Source organism: Salvelinus sp. IW2-2015, linkage group LG18 (assembly GCF_002910315.2).
Source record: "Salvelinus sp. IW2-2015 linkage group LG18, ASM291031v2, whole genome shotgun sequence".
NCBI classification, from domain to species: Eukaryota; Metazoa; Chordata; class Actinopteri; order Salmoniformes; family Salmonidae; genus Salvelinus; species Salvelinus sp. IW2-2015.
The window spans coordinates 18935217-18957768 of NC_036858.1; the positions used below are offsets into that span (position 1 = coordinate 18935217).

General features: G+C 40.6%; 2 protein-coding genes across 2 annotated transcripts in view; both read right to left on the reverse strand.

Annotated features, from left to right (window-relative positions):
• LOC111978439 (protein FAM117A) overlaps positions 1 to 10876 on the reverse strand; it is a 39614-nt gene extending 28738 nt beyond the window's left edge. Inside the window, exons 1-3 of the mRNA XM_024008504.2 lie at positions 10213 to 10876; positions 6455 to 6600; positions 5390 to 5485 (exon numbers count right to left, since the gene is read on the reverse strand). Of these exons, the coding sequence (XP_023864272.1) occupies positions 5390 to 5485; positions 6455 to 6600; positions 10213 to 10336 (366 nt within the window). The 5' untranslated portion in view covers positions 10337 to 10876. The remainder of the gene's footprint in view (positions 1 to 5389; positions 5486 to 6454; positions 6601 to 10212) is intronic.
• A 5335-nt stretch (positions 10877 to 16211) lies between these two features.
• Positions 16212 to 22552, reverse strand: part of LOC111978719 (RUN domain-containing protein 3A) — a 45574-nt gene continuing 39233 nt past the window's right edge. The window contains exons 9-11 of the mRNA XM_024008941.2: positions 18427 to 18540; positions 17984 to 18084; positions 16212 to 17721 (exon numbers count right to left, since the gene is read on the reverse strand). Of these exons, the coding sequence (XP_023864709.1) occupies positions 17579 to 17721; positions 17984 to 18084; positions 18427 to 18540 (358 nt within the window). The 3' untranslated portion in view covers positions 16212 to 17578. The remainder of the gene's footprint in view (positions 17722 to 17983; positions 18085 to 18426; positions 18541 to 22552) is intronic.

Below are 22552 nucleotides of genomic sequence, written 5' to 3' on the forward strand. Positions count from 1 at the left end.
ATAGGGGTGCTGTTTCAACGTTACCATTTATCGTTCCCAAATTAAACTGCCTCGTACTCAATTCTTGCTCGTACAATATGCATATTATTATTACTATTGGATAGAAAACACTCTCTAGTTTCTAAAACCGTTTTGAATTATTTCTCTGAGTGAAACAGAACTCGTTTGGCAGCGAAATTCCTGACGGGTACTGCAAAATCTTGAAAATGTTGACCCTTTCTAGGATCAGTTTAAAACTCTGTATGTATCCTATGGGTCGACATGAACTGCACGCGCCTTCCCTGGATGTCAGTAACCAATGAGAATTGGAATGGAGTTTCTAGGCAGATCTCAGACCTTATAAAAGGCCATGGCATGGGGGGTGCAGTCTTTTCATTGTTCGTCATTGCGCAGAGCAGGACCTCAGCATGGCGTTCGGAAAAAGCTCAAGTTATCGGCCTTAGATATATCGTCTGTGATTTAATTCGATATAGGTGTTAAAACATCATAACGAAGTTATTTTAAACCGAGTTATAATCAGTTTATGCGAGTATATTGCGATTTTCGGAATTTCCTTAGTATTGCGTTTTGAAGATTGGGCATGTCTGCGCCACATAGCTAACGTTAGCTGCTATTTCCAAAGTTGAAGAGGACGTTTTACAAACGAGCAACGATTCTTTTGGACAAAGGACAACTTGCCCAAGATTCTGATGGAAGCTCGTCCAAAAGTAAGAGCTATTTATGATTTAATTCGTATTTATGTGGAAAAATGTAAAAGGATTTGTCGCCATTAATTTCGGCACTGGTCTGGCTGTAACGCACACTGTATGTCTAGTAACGTTAATTTAAAAATCTACACAAGCGGTTGCATTAATAACTAATGCATCTTTCATTTGCGTGCCAACCTGTATTTTTAGTCAAGTTTTACGATTATTTATCGATTAGATTAGGTGCCTCTCCAAGATGGCGCCGGCAAATGCCTGAAATGTTGCTACTGATCACATTGTAGAACCACATTTGTGCTGCTAAATATGCACATTTTCAACAAACCTATATGCATTGTGTATATTGATGTTACAGGACTGTCATCTCATGAAGTTTATCAAGGTTAGTCAAATTATATATCTTTTGCTGGATTGTTACGATCGCTAACCTTTGCTGCTGTAAATGCGGTTGTGTTTCTGGCTATTGTGGTAAGCTAATATAATGCTATATTGTGTTTCGCTGTAAAACACTTAAAAGATCTGACATATTGGCTGATTCACAAGATGTTGGGCTTTCATTTGCTGTACGCTGTGTATTTTTCAGAAATGATTTATTGATGAGTAATTAGGTATTTGACGTTGGTCTCTGTAATTATTCTGGCTGCTCGACGCTATTTCAGATTGCAGCTGCAATGTAGAACTGTGTATATTTACCTGAATATGCACATTTTTCTAACAAAACATATGCTATACAATAAATATGTTATCAGACTGTCATCTTTGAAGTTATTTCTTGGTTAGTGACTATTTATATCTTTATTTGGTCGAAATTGTGATAGCTACCTATGCAGGAAAAAAATGGTGGGAAAAAAAAGTTGTGTCTTTTGCTATCGTGGTTAGCTAATAGATTTACATATTGTGTCTTCCCTGTAAAACATTTTAAAAATCAGAAATGATGGCTGGATTCACAGATCTGTATCTTTCATTCTGGTGTCTTAGGACTTGTGATTTAATGATATTTAGATGCTAGTATTTACTTGTGGCGCTATGCTAGGCTATGCTAGTCAGCTTTTTTACTGATGGGGGTGCTCCCGGATCCGGGATGAGTACCAAGTAAAAGTTAATCAGCTTTTTAATATGCCACACCCGTCAGTTGGATGGATTTTCTTTGCAAAGKWGAAATACTCACTAAACAGGGATGTAAACAAATTTGTGCACAACATTTGAGAGAAATAAGCTTTTTGTGCTTACGGAAAATKTATGGGATCTTTTATTTCAGCTCATGAAACATGGGACCAACACTGTACATGTTGCTTTTATTCAGTATACGTCAACCCTATTGGCTGATATAGCCCAATAATACAAATGGGCCACGTGAGAATCTCGGATATATTAACCTATTTCTTAGTTATGATTTTCATACGCACATTTTCGTGGAACAGTTTACTTTCAATAACGGTTTAGTTTCTCAAAATCATTGTTGTGATTAATCATAAAAATCTGAATTAATATGATAAAAATCTGAAAGTAAAAATTAAACTAATGTGAGAGCACCAACCTCTTGATACACCGTGATCCATCGGCAGCTAAAGAAATGTGCGCATGGAACTCAGAGATAAGCCTACTGCTGCATTGGCCTGTAGGCTATAAATTCCATTGTCAACTAAGTAAAATACATAAACCTAACGCTGACAAATAAAAAAAAACCTCTAAAACTTCAGGTTCTTTCATTCGCATTCATCTCTCTACTCCGCCTGTCTGCCTCCCTTTCTATCCATCTGTCTTGACTTGAGCATCACTACTGAAGTGCAACATTGTATCAAATTAATCCAGCCCTCTAGCGAAGTTGCAACATTGTATCAAATGGATCCAGCCCGAATGCCATTGCTATGGAACTTGCAACATTGTATTAACTAGCCTATTCCGGGGGCTCAGTTTCTGTGCCAGTGAGCTTGGGACAGACAGTTATTTTTGCACAAGGGAAACATTTTTCAGGTATTTTATGACCTTTCCACTGGACATATGGGATCACAAGATCATGATATTTTGCTCTCACACTGAGGCTTGGTGATTATCGAAGCCGGGAGAGTATTGGAAAGACTTTTCAGATACTGCGAGGACCTATTCGCAATGGATGTTGAAAAACAAACTTTGTTGACTTAGTTTATTAAGTCATGGTGAGTTAACTCACCATGTCCACCATGGCTTAAGACAAATCAGACATTCCCAAATGAGCACTTTCCTACATTTGCGCGGAGCAGGCCAAGTACTTCTATGCGTGCTCAGGCGTGCGTGCTCCCTAAACATTATCAGAAAAACCACGCTCATTGCTCACATTCATTTTAGTCATTTAGCAGACACTTATTTGGAGTGACTTACAGAAGCAATTAGGGTTAAGGACCTTGGTCAAGGGCACATCGATAGATTCTTCACCTAGTTGGCTCGGGATTCGAACCATTGCCCTTTCAGTTACTGGCCCAACACTCTTAACCGCTAGGCTACCTGCCGCCCCACACAGAGCAGTACAATTTTTATTTTTACAAAACTCAAAATTATGGTTATGAAATAAACCAAAACTTGTGTTTCTTGCAAATGTTTCCGCTACAAGCTTGACACAGCTGTATTTGGGGAGTTTCTCCCATTCTTCTCTGCAGAGCCTCTCAAGCTCTGTCCTGTTGGAAGGTGAACCTTTGCCCCAGTTTGAGGTCCTGAGCACTCTGGAGCAGGTTTTCATCAAGGATCTCTCTGTACTTTGCTCCATTAATCTTTCCCTCAATCCTGGCTGGTCTCCCAGTCCCTGAAATAAATTCCCACAACATGATGCTGCTGCCACCACCACCACCATGCTCCAACGTAGGGATGGTGCCAGGTTTCCTCCAGACGTGACGCTTGGCATTCAGCATTGAAGGTCCCCAAAGAGTTCAATCTTGGTTTCATCAGACTAGAGAATCTTGTTTCTCATGGTCTGAGTCCTTTAGGTGCCTTTTGGCAAACTCATAGCGGGCTGTCATGTGCCTTTTACTGAGGGGCTTCCGTCTAGCCACTCTACAATAAAGGCCTGATTGGCAGAGTGCTGCAGAGATGGTTGTCCTTCTGGAAGGTTCTCCCATCTCCACAGAGAAAGTCTGAAGCTCTGTCTGAGAGACCATCGGGTTCTTGGTCACCTCCCTTACAAARGCACTTCTCCCCCGATTGCTCAGTTTGGCCGGGTGGCCAGCTCTAGGAAGAGTCTTGGTGGTTCCAAACTTCTTCCATTGAAGAATGATGGTGGTCACTGTGTTCTTGGGGACCTTCAATGCTGCAGAAATGTGTGGTTACCCTTCCCCAGATCTGTGCCTCGACACAATCATGTCACGGAGCTCTACGGACAATTCCTTGACCTCATGGCTTGGTTTTTGTCCTGACATGCCCTGTCAACTGTGTGACCTTATATAGACAGGTGTGCGCCTTTCCAAATCATGACCAATCAATTGAATTTACCACAGGTGGACTCCAATCAAGGATGGTTAGTGGAAACAGGATGCACCTGAGCTCAATTTCGAGTCTCATAGCAAAGGGTCTGAATACTTATGTAAATAAGGTCTGTTTTTATTTTATAAATTTGCAAATATTTCTAAAAACCTATTTTTGCTTTGAATTATGGGGTATTGTGTGTAGATTGATGAGGAAAATGTTTTAAACCATTTTACAATAAGGCTGTAACGTAAAAATGTTTCGAAAAAGGGAAAGGATCTGAATACTTTCCTAATGCACTGTAGGCAATGAATATATAACACAACTTTGGATTTCACCCCGCTTATCGCAAATCAACTGGTTCTGAACACTTGGAAGTTTTTACAGAGTGATATTGTCTGCTCCTCTCGCTTTGGTCACGCAGAGCACCTCTCAAAAGGGATTGCTGTCTATAACATTTTTAAACTTTAACCTGTATATCTAAAAAKGACCATATACACTGATTGTTTGAAGCAAAACTACCAAAACTATTGCTGATGGAGAACCTGAACAATCAAATAAAATGTATTGTAAGCCCTGTTAAGCAGGTATAACCAGATGAGAGTTGTCTCTCCGGTAGCTACTTTAATACCGGCAAAACACAATTTCAACAGCACATCGATAACAATAACCTAGCAAATTACATAGGTTGTCACAACTAATAAAGCCTAATATCACATAAGCCATTTGGGCATTTATTGCCTGGGGTTGTGGGGCATGCAAAATGACTTGTAGATCAATGACTGTCAACACAGTTACATGCAGTTTGACACATCAGTTGTCACAAAAGATGAGGTATTTTCAGAAGGTAGAAAGAATGTAATAGGAGCCAAAGAAAAATACGAACCGGCGATTTGTAACATTTGAATCCATTTTCTGACCAATGCATGCTACATTTGGAACAGTTTGGGGGTCCACGGACCCATGCACTTGTATCTTAAACATTTAAAATCGGGGACTAAAGCGCATCGGTCAATTGTTACATCCTTAATTAATATATTTTGTTTTATTATTCAAATATAAATTACCAAAGTTTCCTTAATTACCAAAATGTCCAAACAATGTGCTAACTTTGGTAAATTACCGGGAGTTTTGCAACCCTATATATATCTGTTTGAGACCCAGAAGCTTTCAACTCCTGTTCTCACACAACACTTGTGATTTCAACACTTGTGACTTCATGCGATGTGAGTGGGTGTCAGTGCAGTACATGCCTCCTGTAGGTGCTCAGCACTGCCCCACGATGCAGAGCGTTTGTGCCCTTCGCTGCCTTTCCTGTTCGAAGCCTCGTCTGACCACGAGTCAGGCGTCTGGAGGAGGAAGAGCACAGTGTCATGATTATCATCTTCCTAAGTCACACGTTATTCCATGTCATGAGGGGTTCAGCACATGGAATCAAAAACACTTTATCCATGCCTAATGCAAGTTAAAAACGCATAACTGCATTGGTGTTTTTTTAAATGTTTAGGGCATTGAATAATGTCTAAAAACGTGCAACATTGATCTTTTGACTAGGACAARGGGGGGGACATGTAAGACACATTGTGTCATGTCCATCATCTATTACCAGATGTGCTTTATGCTTAAGTGACATTACACCATGCATAATGTGTTGAAAACACAAATCTTTGCACAGAGAGAGAGCAGAGCATAAGGGCTTGAGGTAAGAGACTCACACCGTACCCCTAACACACACCTATTCTGCTTGCTGCCTCTCAAGCCTCAGAGAGATGGAGAAAGAGGGAGAGGATGTGGGCTAGTGGCGAGTCCCTGCAGAGCGCAAGCACACAGATAGGATGGGTGCAGCCTGCTGCGCGACAAAAAAAGGCCCTGTCAGCTGACTCCAGACATGTTCACACGACTGTGGTTCTCACTCCTTCAGAGAGCAGAACCCCCACTTAACACTAATTTTTCTGTCTCTCAGTACTTGCCTTTTCGCTCACTCTCAATCGTCTGCTACAAGCACAGCCCTAAATGCAACCTCTCCAAAGCCTAGACAAATACTTTTACAGGTAATTTACGGTCACTTGTGCTGGCTATTATTAACCTCAAAACATGACTCGAATGATGTAGGCATAGCCTATTGTAGATMATTTTGTCTGTTTTTATTCTACATACATATAACTTAATTTTCCTAACAAAGCCTAACTAGCAGAACATCTATAACTACCATCCCTGGGCTTAAATCAAAAACTTTGTGACTTTCCCCATTCAGATACATAAAATGGAGGAAATATAACAAACGGATATTGTCAGAGGATTCAATGGGAGGTAGTCACCTGGGTTGATTGGTTCTTCCTGCAGAGGCCTGCCTGGCCCTCGGGCTCTTTGGGCCAGTGGCCCTGCAGGTAGGGGCCCACAATGGCATCCAGAGAGAGTGTCCGCCGCATCCCAGGGGTCACCTGTCGCGCTTTGGTCTTCTTCTCTGATAACAATGAAAGGAGGGGAATTTTAACATGCATAGTTGGGAAAACGTGTATAATGTCAAGTCTACATCAATCATGTCTTTCATTTTGCAGCTGCTGAAATAAGATTTTACCTAGGCTAACATGCACTGTTGGCGGTGTCCGATAATACTATAACATTACAGCAACTGCCCAGTGTGTCCAGATTTTTAAATATGACCTATAATTATACTGAACCAAAATATAAAAATGCAACATGGAACAATTTCAGAGATTTTACTGAGTAACAGTTCATATAAGGAAATTAGTCAATTGAAATAAATGAATTGGGCCCAAATCTATGGATTTCACGACTAGGCAGGTGTGTAGCCATTGGTGGGCCTTGGAGGGTATAGGCCCACCCACTTAGCAGCCAGTGCCAAACCACTGGGGAGCTGGGCCCAGCCAATCAGAATGTGTTTTTCCCCACAAAAGGGCATTATAACTGACAGAAACACTCCTCAATGCCAATTGCAAGAACAGTTTGGCGGGAGCTTCATGAAATGGGTTTCCATTGCCGAGCAGACGCACACAAGCCTAAGATCACCATGCGCAATGCCAAACGTCACCTAGAGTGGTGTAAAGCTCGCCGCCATTGGACTCTGGAGCAGTGGAAACACGTTCTCTGGAGTGAAATCACACTTCCCCATCTGGCAGGCCGATGGACAAATCTGGGTTTGGCGGATGCCAGAAAAATGCTACCTGCCCCAATGCATAGTGCAAAGTGTAAAGTTTGGTGGAGGAGGAACAATGGTCTGAGGCTGTTTTTCAGGCTAGGCCCCTTCGTTCCAGAGAAGGGAAATTCTAATGCTAAAGCACACGACGACATTCTAGACGATTCAGTGCTTCCAACTTTGTGGCAACAGTTTGGGGAAGGCCCTTCCCTGTTTCAGCATGACAATGCCCCATTGCACAAAGCGAGGTCCATAAAGAAATGGTTTGTCGAGATCGGTGTGGAAGAACTTGACTGGCATGCACAGAGCTCTGACCTCAACCCCATCGAACACCTTTGGGATGAATTGGAACRCCGACTGCGAGCCAGGCCTAATCGCCCAACTTCACTAATGCTCGTGGCTGAATGGAAGCAAGTCCCCGCAGCAATGTTCCAACATCTAGTATTACTAATTCATTATAAATTATTAATGCCCATGATTTTGGAATAAGATGTTCGACAAACAGGTGTCCACATACTTTTAGTCATGTAGCGTGAGTGAAACAGTTTTCCTTCCAAAACATTGTCATTATTAGGGATGTTTAAAAGCTGCTTTTCTGTGTTGGAATGGATGGGCATACCCCAACAACAGAATGATGTGGGTGTATACTGGTCATTAAAAATATTCATGCATGACCGCTGATTGGCCAGCTCATCCTCCTCAGGGAGATCATCATGTTCTATGGCGAAATAGCAAGCAATTTCGAAACTGTCTATTTGAGATACGACTTTAAGGTGGGGTTTTTTTTCTTTTTTTTTTCTCAAATTTATCTTTCAGGAGCATGCCGTCTATTTAAATCAGGCAATGCCCACATTATTCGGACAAATTTTAGAATGTAAAAATAATGTGAATGTCAATGCATAATGCCATTGGGTAGGCCTATAAAGAATATATATATTTAATATTTATTTAACTAGGCATGTCAGTTAAGAACAAATTCTTATTTACAATGACGGCCTACCCCGACCAAACCCTACGGGACTTCCAATCACGGCCAGTTGTGATACAGCCTGGAATCAAACCAGGGTCTGTAGTGACACTTCTAGAGATGCAGTGCCTTAGACCTCTGCGCCACTCGGGAGCCCATATATATATTCTTAAAAGCGGTAATGCATACCATTTTGCATACATTTTCAGTGGATTTTTTTCCCTATAGGCTAAAACAATTAGATATAAAATGTACAATTAAAATTAAGTGCTTGAAAAAGTATTTGAAATTCCTTGAATTTGACTATTTCTGAGCTCTGTATAAATAAAATCACCTGCTATTGAAATGATGCACACATCATTCACTTTCTAGTCAGATTTGACCGGGACAGTAATTAAATATTTTGGGGCCAGTATCTTTCAATTGCATGTGCAGTGAGCATAGGACCTATATGTCCACTACTTTGCGTAGCCATTAACGATGCTATTGATAGCCTAACCGTTTTCGGGTAGGCGCTACAGTGCGCTACAGAAACACTGCTTGTCAAACAACTGTCTGGCTGGTGTGCACCTGAATTAAACGGTAACACACACAACAAAAAATAAGACATTTCTCAGATTTTCCCCAGACCTCATAAATGGTCACCCGATGTGGTTTGACGCACTGTGGTTGACATTGAAAAACAACTAAATTGTTTTGAAATTCTGCTCTCTAGAGGATTTCGACATCTGCAATGAATACATTTTGCACTTTATTTGAGCAGTCTCTTTTCTTTGCTGTTACAGTAAATCTATCCAAATCAATGTAGCTCACAGATCACTGCACCTGTACATAGCYCATCTGTAAACAGCCCATCTATCTACCTACCTCATCCCCATACTGTATTTATTTATCTTGCTCGTTTGCACCCCAGTATCGCTACTTGCACATTCATCTCCTGCACATCTACCATTCCAGTGTTTAATTGCTATATTGTAATTACTTCGCCACCATGGCCTATTTACTGCCTTAACTCCCTATCTTACCTCATTTGCACTCACTGTATATAGACTTTTTGTTTTCTTTTGTTATACTGTATTATTGACTATGTTCTGTTTATTCCATGTGTAACTCTGTGTTGTTGTATGTGTCGAATTGCTATGCTTTATCTTGGCCAGGTCGCAGTTGCAAATGAGAACTTGTTTTCAACTAGCCTACCTGGTTAAATAAATAAAGGTGAAATAAAAAAATGTATAAATAAAAATGTAAGAACAAGGGCATGGTAATTTAAAAGATGAATAGTCATTATTAGCCTGGTTCTGTACGGAATGCAGGCACATTATAGGACTCAAACTAGATCAATTATCTTTTTTTTTGTTAAAACAAGTGTGTGGACCAAATCATGTGCTGGTGTAGAAAAAAGTGTAGAACCCCATTACACCTCTTAGTTGTATTTGGTGATGGCGAGACTGATACTTCATGAAGCCCAGAAAGGTGTTCAACCTGTTTTAACTAGTAACTGTTGTCGGAAGGTTCCAACAGTACAGCTGTATTACTACCACTGCTATATGACAGTTTCAAATGAAGTCATACAATCTAAGTTATGTAGCCTAGAGTAATATTACAGTAATTGCTGTATATTACAGCCATTTTGTCTGTTTTTGTTCAAGTGACCTTATTCAGCATTGGATGGTTGAAGGGGTGTAACATTGTTTCAACCATTTCCTTTGTCAGGCAATTATTACATTGTTCTGTWGTACATTTTACTGGTTGTTATCAAATGAAAGCATAACTTTTGAAAGCAGTTACCATAAATTAACAATTAACAGTATAATTGCAAGACCTTATTTTCTCACCCACGCTCATTTCTACCACTGTTTGTTTGGGTTTATGTTGAATGAGATACTCAATGAAAATCAAAACATGTAGTTAACCTTAGCTAGCTATATCTGTACTGTCTGTGTTTACCATACCTGACTTGCCATTTTTCAAGCTGGTCTGTGCTTTGCTGTGCAGCTGGAATGGAACTGTTGCTCTCAAGGGCTGTGGACCAGAAGAGTCTCCCCGGGTCTGGCTGACTCCGCTTCGGCAAGACATCTTCCCAAGACGGCTGCAACTCAAGGTTTAGTTAGCTCGTTGAATTTCTGGTAAATGCTAGAATACCCAACTTTTAGAACTTGACTCGGGAGGTCTCACTCAAGCTAAAACAGCGGCTACCTGTTCCCTCTGAGATCTTAGCTACTTCACGTTGATAACTATTCAAGTCAGTACATGTKTTTAATGGGTAGCTAGCTAAATAGTGTTCAAACTGGGCTATGCCTAAGAAATAGTTAAATGGATCTTCTTTGCTCTCTCGCTCGTGCGAGTTAGCTAGCTAGCCAGCCAGCAGAGTTCCTTTGTGACGATATTGAGCAATTTCAGCACTTTTGTCAAAGAAGGAAGCAGTCCAACCTCAGTAAGTTAATAAACTACATATCATTAGTCTTCTTAGTAAACGATATATCATCATAATTATTCGCAGTGGAACTTATTTTTTATCACCAACTAAGTTGAGGTGGTCACGGTGGAGTTTCTTGCGTTGTTGATTCACGCCAACTCAAACAACTTTCACGCTCGTGTAGATGTAATTATGCGGGGTGGGTCCAGTTTTGAATCTGAGATTTGGTTGGTTAGTGAAATGTATTACCATAAGTCCATTGAGCAACTCACTACCAATCTATCACTGTGACAGAAAAAACATGTCACTGSCCAATTAATTTATCATATTGATTTCAACGTTCTCTTGTTTTTGTTTCAATACTGGTATAATCAAACTGGACACTGATTCAAAATCTTATCACATAGCCTAGGCTATTCAAGCATATAAAATGTTGCATTTCAATATTGTTGTTTAAAATTACTTTTAACCTGAAATCCTGAAATAATATTTGTTGTCCACAATGGGCAGTCTTCATATGACATTCATCTATATATCCATTATTAATTAATTAATTCAATGCATAAGCATATCTTCATTCATTCTAATAACGGGCTCACTCTTATGTAATCAGTGTGTTCGTGTGTTTGTGTGTGTGTCTGAGGGTGGACAACGAGGTGTATCTCCGCAGAGGGGCGATTGTGGAACATGGGTGGTGTGTGTCAGTGTGCGTTGTGATAGATAACTGTCCCTGAGCTGTGAGAGAGGGAGTGCCATTGCTGTGACCGGAGAGGGGATAGAGATAACACTCAAACCAGAAGTAGTAGCCTTTAACCACAAATTCTAGATCAGCTTTAACCAACCTATATGAAAAGGTTACCCACTGGTAGGTACAAAGCAAAACTGACCCTAGATCAGAAATTCAAGTGAAACTTCAACCTACACCAGAGATAACAGACCATTGCATCGGCCTCCCTGAAATGGGAGGGAGTGAATGAGCAGCATTATCACAAAGGGTCACTCTCACCACCTCATGTCCACGCACACAGTGTACATACTGTATGTCTTGTGTTGCTGCCCTCAAGTCAAAAAGTGTCATGACAGAAAATCACTTACCCTTCGCAAACCTTCCATGACCTATAGCATAGCCCACATGGGGTCATACCATAGATGTGTGTGCGAGTGCGTGTGTGTGTATAAATCATTGGGTTATACCTAGGGAACTAATAGGAAAGTATGTCAACCAGGAATGTGTCCTCACTCCTCAACATCATCTATTACCATCTTCCATGAGAGACCTACAGCAGTTGTTTGCTGTAGTCAAACAGACATAGAGGTCTGTTTGACTGTGCTAATTAATGAATGACTCTATCCTCTGACCCCAGTCTTTGTTCGGCTGGTTCCTTTTTTAAAGGGGAGGGGTGTTGGTTTACTAAAAGTTAGAATACAAAAGGAGGAAGACTACAAAAGGGGAAGATCTGGTAGGTTTGGTGAAGTACAAAACAGTATTGGTTCTCTTAGATCTTAAGGGTTTAATTTTGAATTTAATGGCGAATGGCGGAAACATAACAGAGCATTGTCGCATCATCGCATTTTGTACTTCCATTCAGGTCAAATAAGAAAATGCACTGAAAACAATGCAAGATAACTTTTAAATCAGGCTCGTAGAAACTGGCACGTCTTTCAGAACTAGAACCCATTGTTACGCTCTGACCTTAGATATCTATGTTTTCTTTATATTTTGGTTAGGTCAGGGTGTGACGAGGGTGGGTATGCTAGTTTTTGTATTGTCTAGGGTTTTTGTAGGTCTAGGGGTTTTGTAGGTCTAGGTAATTTGTATGTCTATGGTGGCCTGATATGGTTCCCAATCAGAGGCAGCTGTTTATTGTTGTCTCTGATTGGGGACCATATTTAGGTAGCCATTTCCCTTTTGTGTTCGTGGGTTCTTGCTCTATGTTTAGTTGCCTGTCTGCACTATTCATATTAGCTTCACGGTTTGTTGTTTGTTCAGTGTTGATTCTTTTAATAAATATAGAATGTACGCATACCACACTGCACCTTGGTCCGATCTTTATGACGAACGTGACACCCATATATGAACCTACATGACACAAAGACACATATCATTCAACAAGAAGAATAGATACGGGTCGTGCACTACAGTAGAGATAACATTATATTGTGACATAGCAAATGCAGTAAGTCAACATATATTACCTTCAAAAGGTACTCATACCCCTTGACTTATTCCACATTTTGCTGTGTTACAGCCTGAATTCAAAATGTATTAAATATGTTTTTCTCACCCAACTACACACAACCCATAATGACATAGTGAAAACATGTTTTACATTTTCTCCTAATGTATAAAAAAAAAAACCAGAAATAACACATTTATATAAATAAGTATTCACACCCGAGTCAATACATGTTAAAATCACCTTTGGCAGCAATTACAGCTGTGAGTCTTTCTGGGTAAGTCTCTAACATGCTGACCACACCGGGAGCGTTGCACAATAAATGTACATATACATGTTATTCAATCGTTGCACTGAGGCACACACTCCAGYCTAGTTGGTTGTGGTGATGCACCTTAAAGTTGGTTGCTAACCACCATATAAAGTCCAAAGAAGAAGCCTGAAAGAGGAGAGATTACTAGAAACAAACTCGGTTCACCATTTTATCTGTGGATTAATTGTCAGCATAGAGGACCTTGTACATTTCAGGGAAAATAACAACCTAATGTTTATATCCCAGGACAAATTAGCTAGCAACAGCAAGCTAGCTAGATAAATTACTCTAAATGTATAATGCTTTTTTTTACCTGTCCCCAAATGAATATAGTTGGTTCAGACGTTGATACTTCAACCTGAGTGTCCTGATTGTGTGGGGGGACAAAATCAACATGTGTGCAATGTCACCTGTGCCGTCTGGTCAGCATGTAAGAGCTATGCACACCTGGATTGTACAATATTTTAACATTATTATTTTTTAAATTCTGCAAGCTCTGTCAACTTGTTTGTTGATCATTGCTAGAAAGCCATTTTCAAGTCTTGACAGATTTTCAAGCCTATTTAAGTCAAAACTGTAACTAGGCCACTCAGGAACATTCAATGTTATCTTGTTCAGAAACCCCAGTGCATATTTGGCCTTGTGTTTTAGGTTATTGTCCTGCTCAAAGGTGAATTTGTCTCCAAGTGTCTGTTGGAAAGCAGACTGCACCAGGTTATCCTGTAGGATTTGCCTGTGCTTAGCTCTATTCTGTTTATTTTTATCCCAAAAAAACTCCTTAGTCCTTGCCAATGACAAGCATAACCATAGCATAATGCAGCCACCATCATGCTTGAAAATATGAAGAGTGGTACTCGGTGATGTGTTGTATTTGCCCCAAACATAACACTTTGTATTCAGGACATGAAGATAATTTCCTTTCCAAATGTTTTTGCAGTTTTACTTTAGTGCATTATTGCAAACAGGATGCATGTTTTGGAATATTTGTATTCTGTACAGTCTTCCTATGTCTTTTCACTCTGTAATTGAGGTTAGCATTGTGGAGTAACTACAATGTTATTTATCCATCCTCAGTTTTCTCCTATCACAGCCATTAAACTCTGTAACTGTTTTAAAGTTACCATTGGCCTCATGGTGAAATCCCTGAGGGGTTTCCTTCCTCTCCAGCAACTGAGTTAGGAAGGACRCCTGCATCTTTGTAGTGACTGTGTGTATTGGTACACCATCAAAAGTGAAATTATTAACTTCACCATGCTCAAAGGGATATTTAATGTCAGCTTTTTTTTCTTTTTTTTCCCATCTACCAATAGGTACCTTTATTTGGGAGGCATTGGAAAACCTCCCTGGTCTTTGGTTGAATCTGTGTTTGAAATTCACTGCTCGACTGAGGGACTTTACAGATAATTGATAAATGTGGGGTACAAAGATGAGGTAGCCATTCAAAAATCATGTTAGACTATTATTTCACACAGAGTGAATCCATGCAACTTACTATGTGACTTGTTAATTAACTTCTTGTGGCTGCAGGGGTAGTATTGAGTAGCTTGGATGAAAGGTGCACAGAGGTGCCCAGAGTAAACGGCCTGCTCCTCAGTCATAGTTGCTAATATATGCATATTATTATTAGAATTGGATAGAAAACACTCTGAAGTTTCTAAAACTGTTTGAATTATGTCTGTGAGTATAACAGAACTCATATGGCAGGCAAAAACCTGAGACAAAATCCAACAGGAAGTGGAAATTATTAGGCTGGTCGATTTTCAACCAAGATCCCATTGAAATTACAGCGAGATATGAATGAGTTTTCACTTCCTACAGCTGCCACTAGATGTCAACAGTCTGTAGAACTTTGTCTGATGCCTCTACTGTGAAGGGGGCCGAATGAGAGAGGAATTAGTTAAGTCTGCCATGACCTGACCATGCTTTCACCATGCGCGTTCACATAAGAGGGGGCTCTGTTCCATCGCTCATCTGAAGTCAATGTAATTCTCCGGTTGGAACRTTATTCAAGATTTATGTTAACAACATTCTAAAGATTGATTCAGTACATCGTTTGACATGTTTCTACTGACTGTTACTGAACTTTTTGACATCTCGTCAGCTTTTAGGGAGCGCGCTTCGTGACTTTGGAATTATTTACCAAACGCGCTAACAAAAGTAGCTAATTGGACATAAATGACGGACATTATCGAACAAATCAAGCATTTATTGTGGACTTGAGATTCCTGGGAGTGCATTCTGATGAAGATCATCAAAGGTAAGGAAACATTTATCATGTAATTTCTGGTTTCTGTTGACTCCAACATGGCGGCTAATTTGACTATTGTTCTGAGCGCCGTCTCAGATTATTGCATGGTTTGCTTTTTCCGTAAAGTTTTTGGGAAATCTGACACAGCGGTTGCATTAAGGAGAGGTATATCTATAATTCCATGTGTATAACTTGTATTATCATCTACATTTATGATGAGTATTTCTGTTGAAACGATGTGGCTATGCAAAATCACTGGATGTTTTTGGAACTAGTGAATGTAACGCGCCAATGTAAACTCAGATTTTTTTATATAAATATGAACTTTATCAAACAAAACATACATGTATTGTGTAACATGAAGTCCTATGAGTGTAATCTGATGAAGATAATCAAAGGTTAGTGATTCATTTTATCTCTATTTGTGCTTTTTGTGACTCCTATCTTTGGCTGGAAAAATGGCTSTGCTTATTGTGGTTTGGTGTGACCTAACATAATCGTTTGTGGTGCTTTCGCTGAAAAGCATATTTGAAATCGGACACTTTGGTGGGATTAACAACAAGATTACCTTTAAAATGGTATAATACACATGTATGTCTGAGGAATTTTAATTATGAGATTTCTGTTTTTTWAATTTGGCGCCCTGCACTCACTGGCTGTTGTCATATCGATCCCGTTACCGGGATTGCAGCTCTAAGAAGTTTTTAAGCAAATTGTGGAAAAAGTCAAGAGGTGTGAATACTTTCTGAAGGCACTGTACCATAATTATCCCTACTTTAGCAACAACACAAGCAATGTAATGTTTAACAAAAAAGGTTGTTTTATTGCTGTTTTAAATTACATATATCCAAACTCCCAACACCTGGGATGAGATAGCGATCTACATGAAGTTAAATAAAACGAGTAAGTATAATAGGAATTCATCATAATACAAAATAAATAGCATACACCCCCCCAAAAAATTGCAACATCCAATACTCATACAAGTAAGTCCTATACTCACACAAAAACGCACTCACAGACAGACAGACAATTCAATCAAAACAATTCAATCCAGGTCAGAAGGATAAGTGAAAGGCAACATCCGTCCTGCGCAGCAACACAGCCTTGAATTGATATGCAGTTATGTCTCTTGTTGTTTCCCACACTTAAATTCCATGCATTCGTGCAGTACAAGAGCAATTTCATTTTCGCCATATCCTGAAAACCTGGATAACAGAATTGACTGAGTCGGGCCCAAAGCTTCATAGATACTTACTTGGTAATTTGAAGCACTGCTAATTTATTMTTCACAATCAGAGTGGCCACTACTGTATGTTTAGAAATGATATGATACAAATCCTTTTGCATCCCTCAATGTTAGCTTGTGCTAACAGACTTGTAATAATGCCACGTCAGGTGTAATATGGCAACAACAAAAAAGGGTTAAGCTTCTGAATGGTGTCAAGGTGGTCCTGACAGTTCAAAGTTCTGCACTGCAAGAGTTCACAGTAGGCAGAAAGTAGATACTAGTACTGATACTACTACCGACAGACTTGTAAGACTGAAGACAGAGACAGACGAACACAGACAGATAGTTGTAATTCTACAGTACAAGCCTCTAGGGAGGTTAAATGTTTTGGTCAACGRGAGAGATACATGTTTGTAGTTGCTGTAAATTGTAAATTACGACCTGTAATTGTATAATGGCTATGTTTTCAAGTAAGCAACCATATTTCCCATCTATAGCAGGTGGTCCGCAGTTCAGCCGAGTAAAGACATTGAAAGACAGTGGAATTGAAGGGTTTGGGCAGTACTGCAGCTCTTCCGGTTGGTTTTCTTTTTTGACACGATTGGAGATGCATGTGATAGACAGGCTTTTCAGTCAGAGATGAGACGGTCTTATAGAATGACAGTGTTTTGAAATGAGAGAGCGTTGGATTTGAGGAATGAGGGTGGAATAAAGGGAATTTAAAGGTTTATTGAGGGGGAACATCGTCCTCCTTTTGACAGCAGARGAAAAAAAGGAAAATGAGTGTTTATTTTTTGACAAGTCCAGGGAGTCCCTCCCTGTTTCAGTTTGTCTTCACCCATTTGGTGCTTAATGAACACGACCCAGGTTTCTCATGTTGGGTTGAGCTGTGTCCCCCAGTGTTTGTGAATGGCAGTCGTTCTTTGGTGCCCTCTAGCTGGGAGAGAGGGCAGGGCTGTTGTCTGTGCTGATGTGGACCAGGCACTCGCTGGACTTAAGGCTTGCCAGGGACTTGCAGCTGGGCAGGGAGTTTAGAGAACCACACAGGACCATCATGGAAGGGGTGTAGTCTTTATCTAGGGGAAGGACATATGTTGTCAAAACCAACATGAGATGTGTGTTAGCTGTAGGCGTGTTCGTGTTTTTATTTTTATGAGAGCACAGGAGTGCGTGTGCGTGCACATGTGCATAATTTCTGCACGCTTGCGTGTGTGGCGATCTTATGCATGCATGTGTCCATGGGTCCATAGAGGCGTTGCTGTCTGTGTGTGGTGTATCATCATGTATCCTTATTTGTGAACAATACGGGTAGTGTGTATGAGTGTGTGACTACAGCACCTGCTGTGCACCACGCCTCTCCATTCTGCTGCCCTGCGGTATTCTGGGAGTCGGAGTCCAGGCTGACCACTGACAGCAGCTCTGTGCTGGGGAAGCTCCTCCTACAGGCATATGGGGACATAGTAAATATACTCTCGTTCTTCTTTTCACACTCCCTCTCGCTCTCTCGCTCTCTCAGCGCTGACACGATCCCCGAYTCTACATGACAAACAATCATATCTACCTCATATCGTTAATTTCAATCTGAAAGTTCTGTCGTGTTTCAAGGCCAAGCAGACAAATATTTAAAAAACAAACATAATTGGCTGCACCTTTTCCTCCTTATTTCAATTGACTGATGAACAAAATAACCTCTTTATGAATGTAGGAACTAATTAAACCAAACTGTTGCTACATAGATGCAKTACAAAGACAAGCATTTTGCCGGGAGGATGTAGTCACACCTGCGAAAGAGCTTGCCATCGTCATGATTGTTGTAGGGCTGTTGCCATTGGTTGACGAGAGGGATTGACAGGTTTTTGGCCAAAATGTTGGAGTCACACGGAATCAGGCTCGTCCTGCAAAACACAAGAATCCCAGTATAATCAAAGCATATCCAAATTGTGTCAATATGGTAGGCTTTTACAGTGATATCCCTGTACTTCACTGTGAATATGTGTACGCCACACCAAGCAAAAAATTCTAGGGAGAGAGAACATTTTTGTAAAGTTACCCGTAATGTTACCCTAATGCTTGAGTGTCCAGTTTTCTGTTAATTAGGGGAACATTCTATCTATGTTACAATGTTCTTAGAATATACAAGATATAAGATATTACTGTTCCAAGCRCATTTCATGAGAACGTTGCAAGAACATTCCTGCGTCCAGTTTTCTGAGGGTTAGGAGAATATTCCATCACCGTCCCACCAAACATACACAGRACATGGTTGCCATGTTCTCACAATATAAGATATTAATGTTCTAGACACATTTCATGAGAATTTTGCAAGAACATTCCTGTGTCCAGTTTTCTGAGGGTTAGGAGAAWATTCCATTGATGTCACATCAAACATACGCAGAACATCGTTGCCATGTTCTCAGAACGTAAGATATTAAAGTTTGAGACATGTTTCATGGGACAGTTGCAAGAACATTTCTTGTGTATCATTCAGGATGTCACCTGATGGTCCCACGTTTTCCCCCAAAAAGAATCATTACATATCATGCCTGGTTACTACGGCCAAGCACATCAAGGGCCTGATTGGTGATTCACGGCTCTTTTTGTTTGTTGGCAAGGGATACTCACACACATGGATTTTAACATAGTGTTTTTTATCTTACATACTTGACACGCATGATTACATTGTGCATGTTCATTTAGAGTGCATTTGGAACATTTTCAGACTGTCACGCCCTGGCCTTAGTTATCTTTGTTTTCTGTAATATTTTGGTTAGGTCAGGGTGTGACAGGGGGGATGTTTGTGTATAGTTGTCTCGTCTGGGGTGGTTGTATGGTATAGGRGGTTTTGGTAGAGTGTWTGGGTTTGTGTTGAGTGTAGGTGTCTAGGTAAGTCTATGGTTGCCTGAATGGTTCTCAATCAGAGACAGCTGTCATTCATTGTCTCTGATTGGGAGCCATATTTAAGGCAGCCATAGGCAGTAGGCTTTTGTGGGTAATTGTCTATGTGTAGTGTTTAGTGTCAGCACTATTTTGTTTGAATAGCTTCACGGTCGTCTGTTTGTTGTTTTGTTCGTCTTCATAATAAAAGAAGATATCTTTCTATCACGCTGCGCCTTGGTCCACTCATCTTCAAAGTTACGACGATCGTGACACAGACCCACTGATTTTTCCACATTTTGTTACATTACAGACTTATTCTAAAATTGATTAGAGTTTTTTTTCATCAATCTACACACAATACCCCATAATGACAAAGCAAAAACAGGTTTTTAAAAGTGGTTGCAAATGTATTAAAAATATAAAACAAATAGTTTATTTACATAAGTATTCGGACCCTTTGCTATGAGACTCAAAATTGAGCTCAGGTGCATCCTGTTCTCATTGACCATCCTTGAGATGGAGTCCACTTGTGGTTAATTCCATTGATTGAACATGATTTGGAAAGGCACACACCTGTCTATAAGTTTCCACAGTGCATGATGTAGAGCAAAAACAGCCATGAGGTAGAAGGAATTGTCCGTAGACAGGATTGGATCGAGGCACAGATCTGGGGAAGGGTACCAAAAACTTTCTGTAGCATTGAAGGTTCCAAGAACACAGTGGCCTCCATCATTCTTAAACGGAAGAAGTTTGGACCACCAAGCTTCCTAGAGCTGCCGCCCGGGCAAACAAAGCATGTAGAAAGAAGGACCTTGTTCAGGGAGGCGACAAAGAACGCGATGGTCACTCTGACAGAGCTCCAGAGTTCCTCTGTGGAGATGAGAGAACCTTCCAGAAGGAGAACCATCTTGCAGCACCCACCTATCAGGCCTTCATGGTAGAGTGGCCAGACGGAAGTCACTCATCACAGTAAAAGGCACATGAGCTGCTTGGAGTTTGCAAAAGGCACTTAAAGGACTCTCAGACCATGATTCTCTGGTATGATGAAACCAAGATGGAATCTTTGGCCTGAATGCCAAGCGTCAAACTTGGAACACTGGTACCATCCCTACGGTGAGCACGGTGGTGGCAGCATATGCTGTGGGGCTGTTTTTCAGCGGTAGGGCTGGGAGACTAGTCAGGATCAAGGGAAAGATGAACGGAGCAAGTACAGAGAGATTTAATGAAAACCTGCTCCAGAATGCTCAGGATCCGACTGGGGCAAAGGTTACACCTTCAAAACAGGCACAACACCTAAGACAACAGCCAAGACAAAGCAGGAGTCTCTGAATGTACTTGAGTGGCACAGGCAAAGCTCGGACCTGAACTCGATCGAACATCTCTGGAGAGACCTGAAAATAGCTGTGCAGCGCAAAGTTGATCTGCAGAGAAGAATGGGAGAAACTCCCAAATACAGGTGTGCAAGTTTTAGCATATACTCAAGAAGACTGTATCATTACCAAAGGTGTCAACAAAGTACAGAGTAAAGGGTTTGAATACTTATGTAAATGTGATATTTCTGGTGATTTGTACTTTTTACCCCTTTCTCATTGATAGTTACGGTCTTGTCCCATGGCTGCAACTCCCGTACGGACTCAGGAGAGGCGAAGGTCGAGAGCCATGTGTCCTCTGAAAGACGACCCTGCCAAGCCACACTGTGTGCATGCACCCGGCCCGCCACAAGGAATCGCTAGAGCGCAATGGGACAAGGTCTTCCCGGCCTGCCAAACCCTCCCCTAACCCAGACGATGCTGGGCTAATTGTGCGCTGCCTCATGGGTCTCCCGGTCGCGGCCGGTTGCGACACAGCCCGGGATCAAACCCACGTCTGTACAGACGCCTCAAACACTGCGATGCAGTGCCTTAGACTGCTGCGCCACTCGGGAGGACCAGTTTTTTATTTTTTATTATACATTTGCAAAAATGTCTAAAAACCTGTTTTTGCTTTGTCATTATGGGGTGTAGATTGATGAGGCAAAAAAACTATTTCATCAATTTTAGAATAACGCTGTAACATAACAAAATGTGGATGAAGTCAAAGGGTCTGAATACTTTCCTAATGCACTGTATACAGTAATTATTATTCAACATGTCCTCACCTGGGATTTGAACTCACAACCTCTTGGTTCACGGCATTCAGATCTTCCTGCCAATCCACCATGTCTGTGTCAGTTATCAGTTAWTTTGACTATTCTCTCATCATTGATTTGATTTACTTTTTTCAACCATTTAAGGAGGAGGGGTTTCGTCTGGATAGAGCCTAACTATACTGGCCCAGTAAGAAAAAAGGCTACCCGAAACGTTTGACCCAAGTTAAACAATTTAAAGGCAATGCTACCAAATACTAATTGAATGTATGTAAACTTCTGACCCATTGGGAATGTGATGAAAGAAATAAAAGCTGAAATAAATCACCCTCTCTACTATTATTCTGACATTTCACATTCTTAAAATAAAGTGGTGATCCTAACTGACCTAARACAGGGAATTTTTACTAGGATTAAATGTCAGCAATTGTGAAAAACTGAGTTTAAATGTATTTGGCTAAGGTGTATGTAAACTTCGACTTCAACTGTATATAGGTGAGCATCTCAAAGAGAACTCCATAGTATATTTGAACTCGACACCACCGACCATGTAGAACAAACATCTGTCATTGAGAAACCTATTTTAATTAGATCAGATAGGTGCATCGCTGTTGCCATAACGAATCAGTTGGATGGGAATTTGATTTCCATAAGGGGGCACATTTTTTCATGGGACCTCCTGCATGTGCACGCGCTTAAGCTTGCACACATTCTTGAATGGGTGTTACAGTAAAGACCATAGGCGGCGCGTGAGTTTCAAGTTTGGGGAAGCTTACAATTTATAATACCATTTCTACCGATCTCTGTGCCAGTTATGATTTTCATATGCGCATTTTCGTGGAACAGTTTAATTTCAATAATAACGTTTTCATTTCTCAATCATTGTCACGTGGTTAATCATTAAA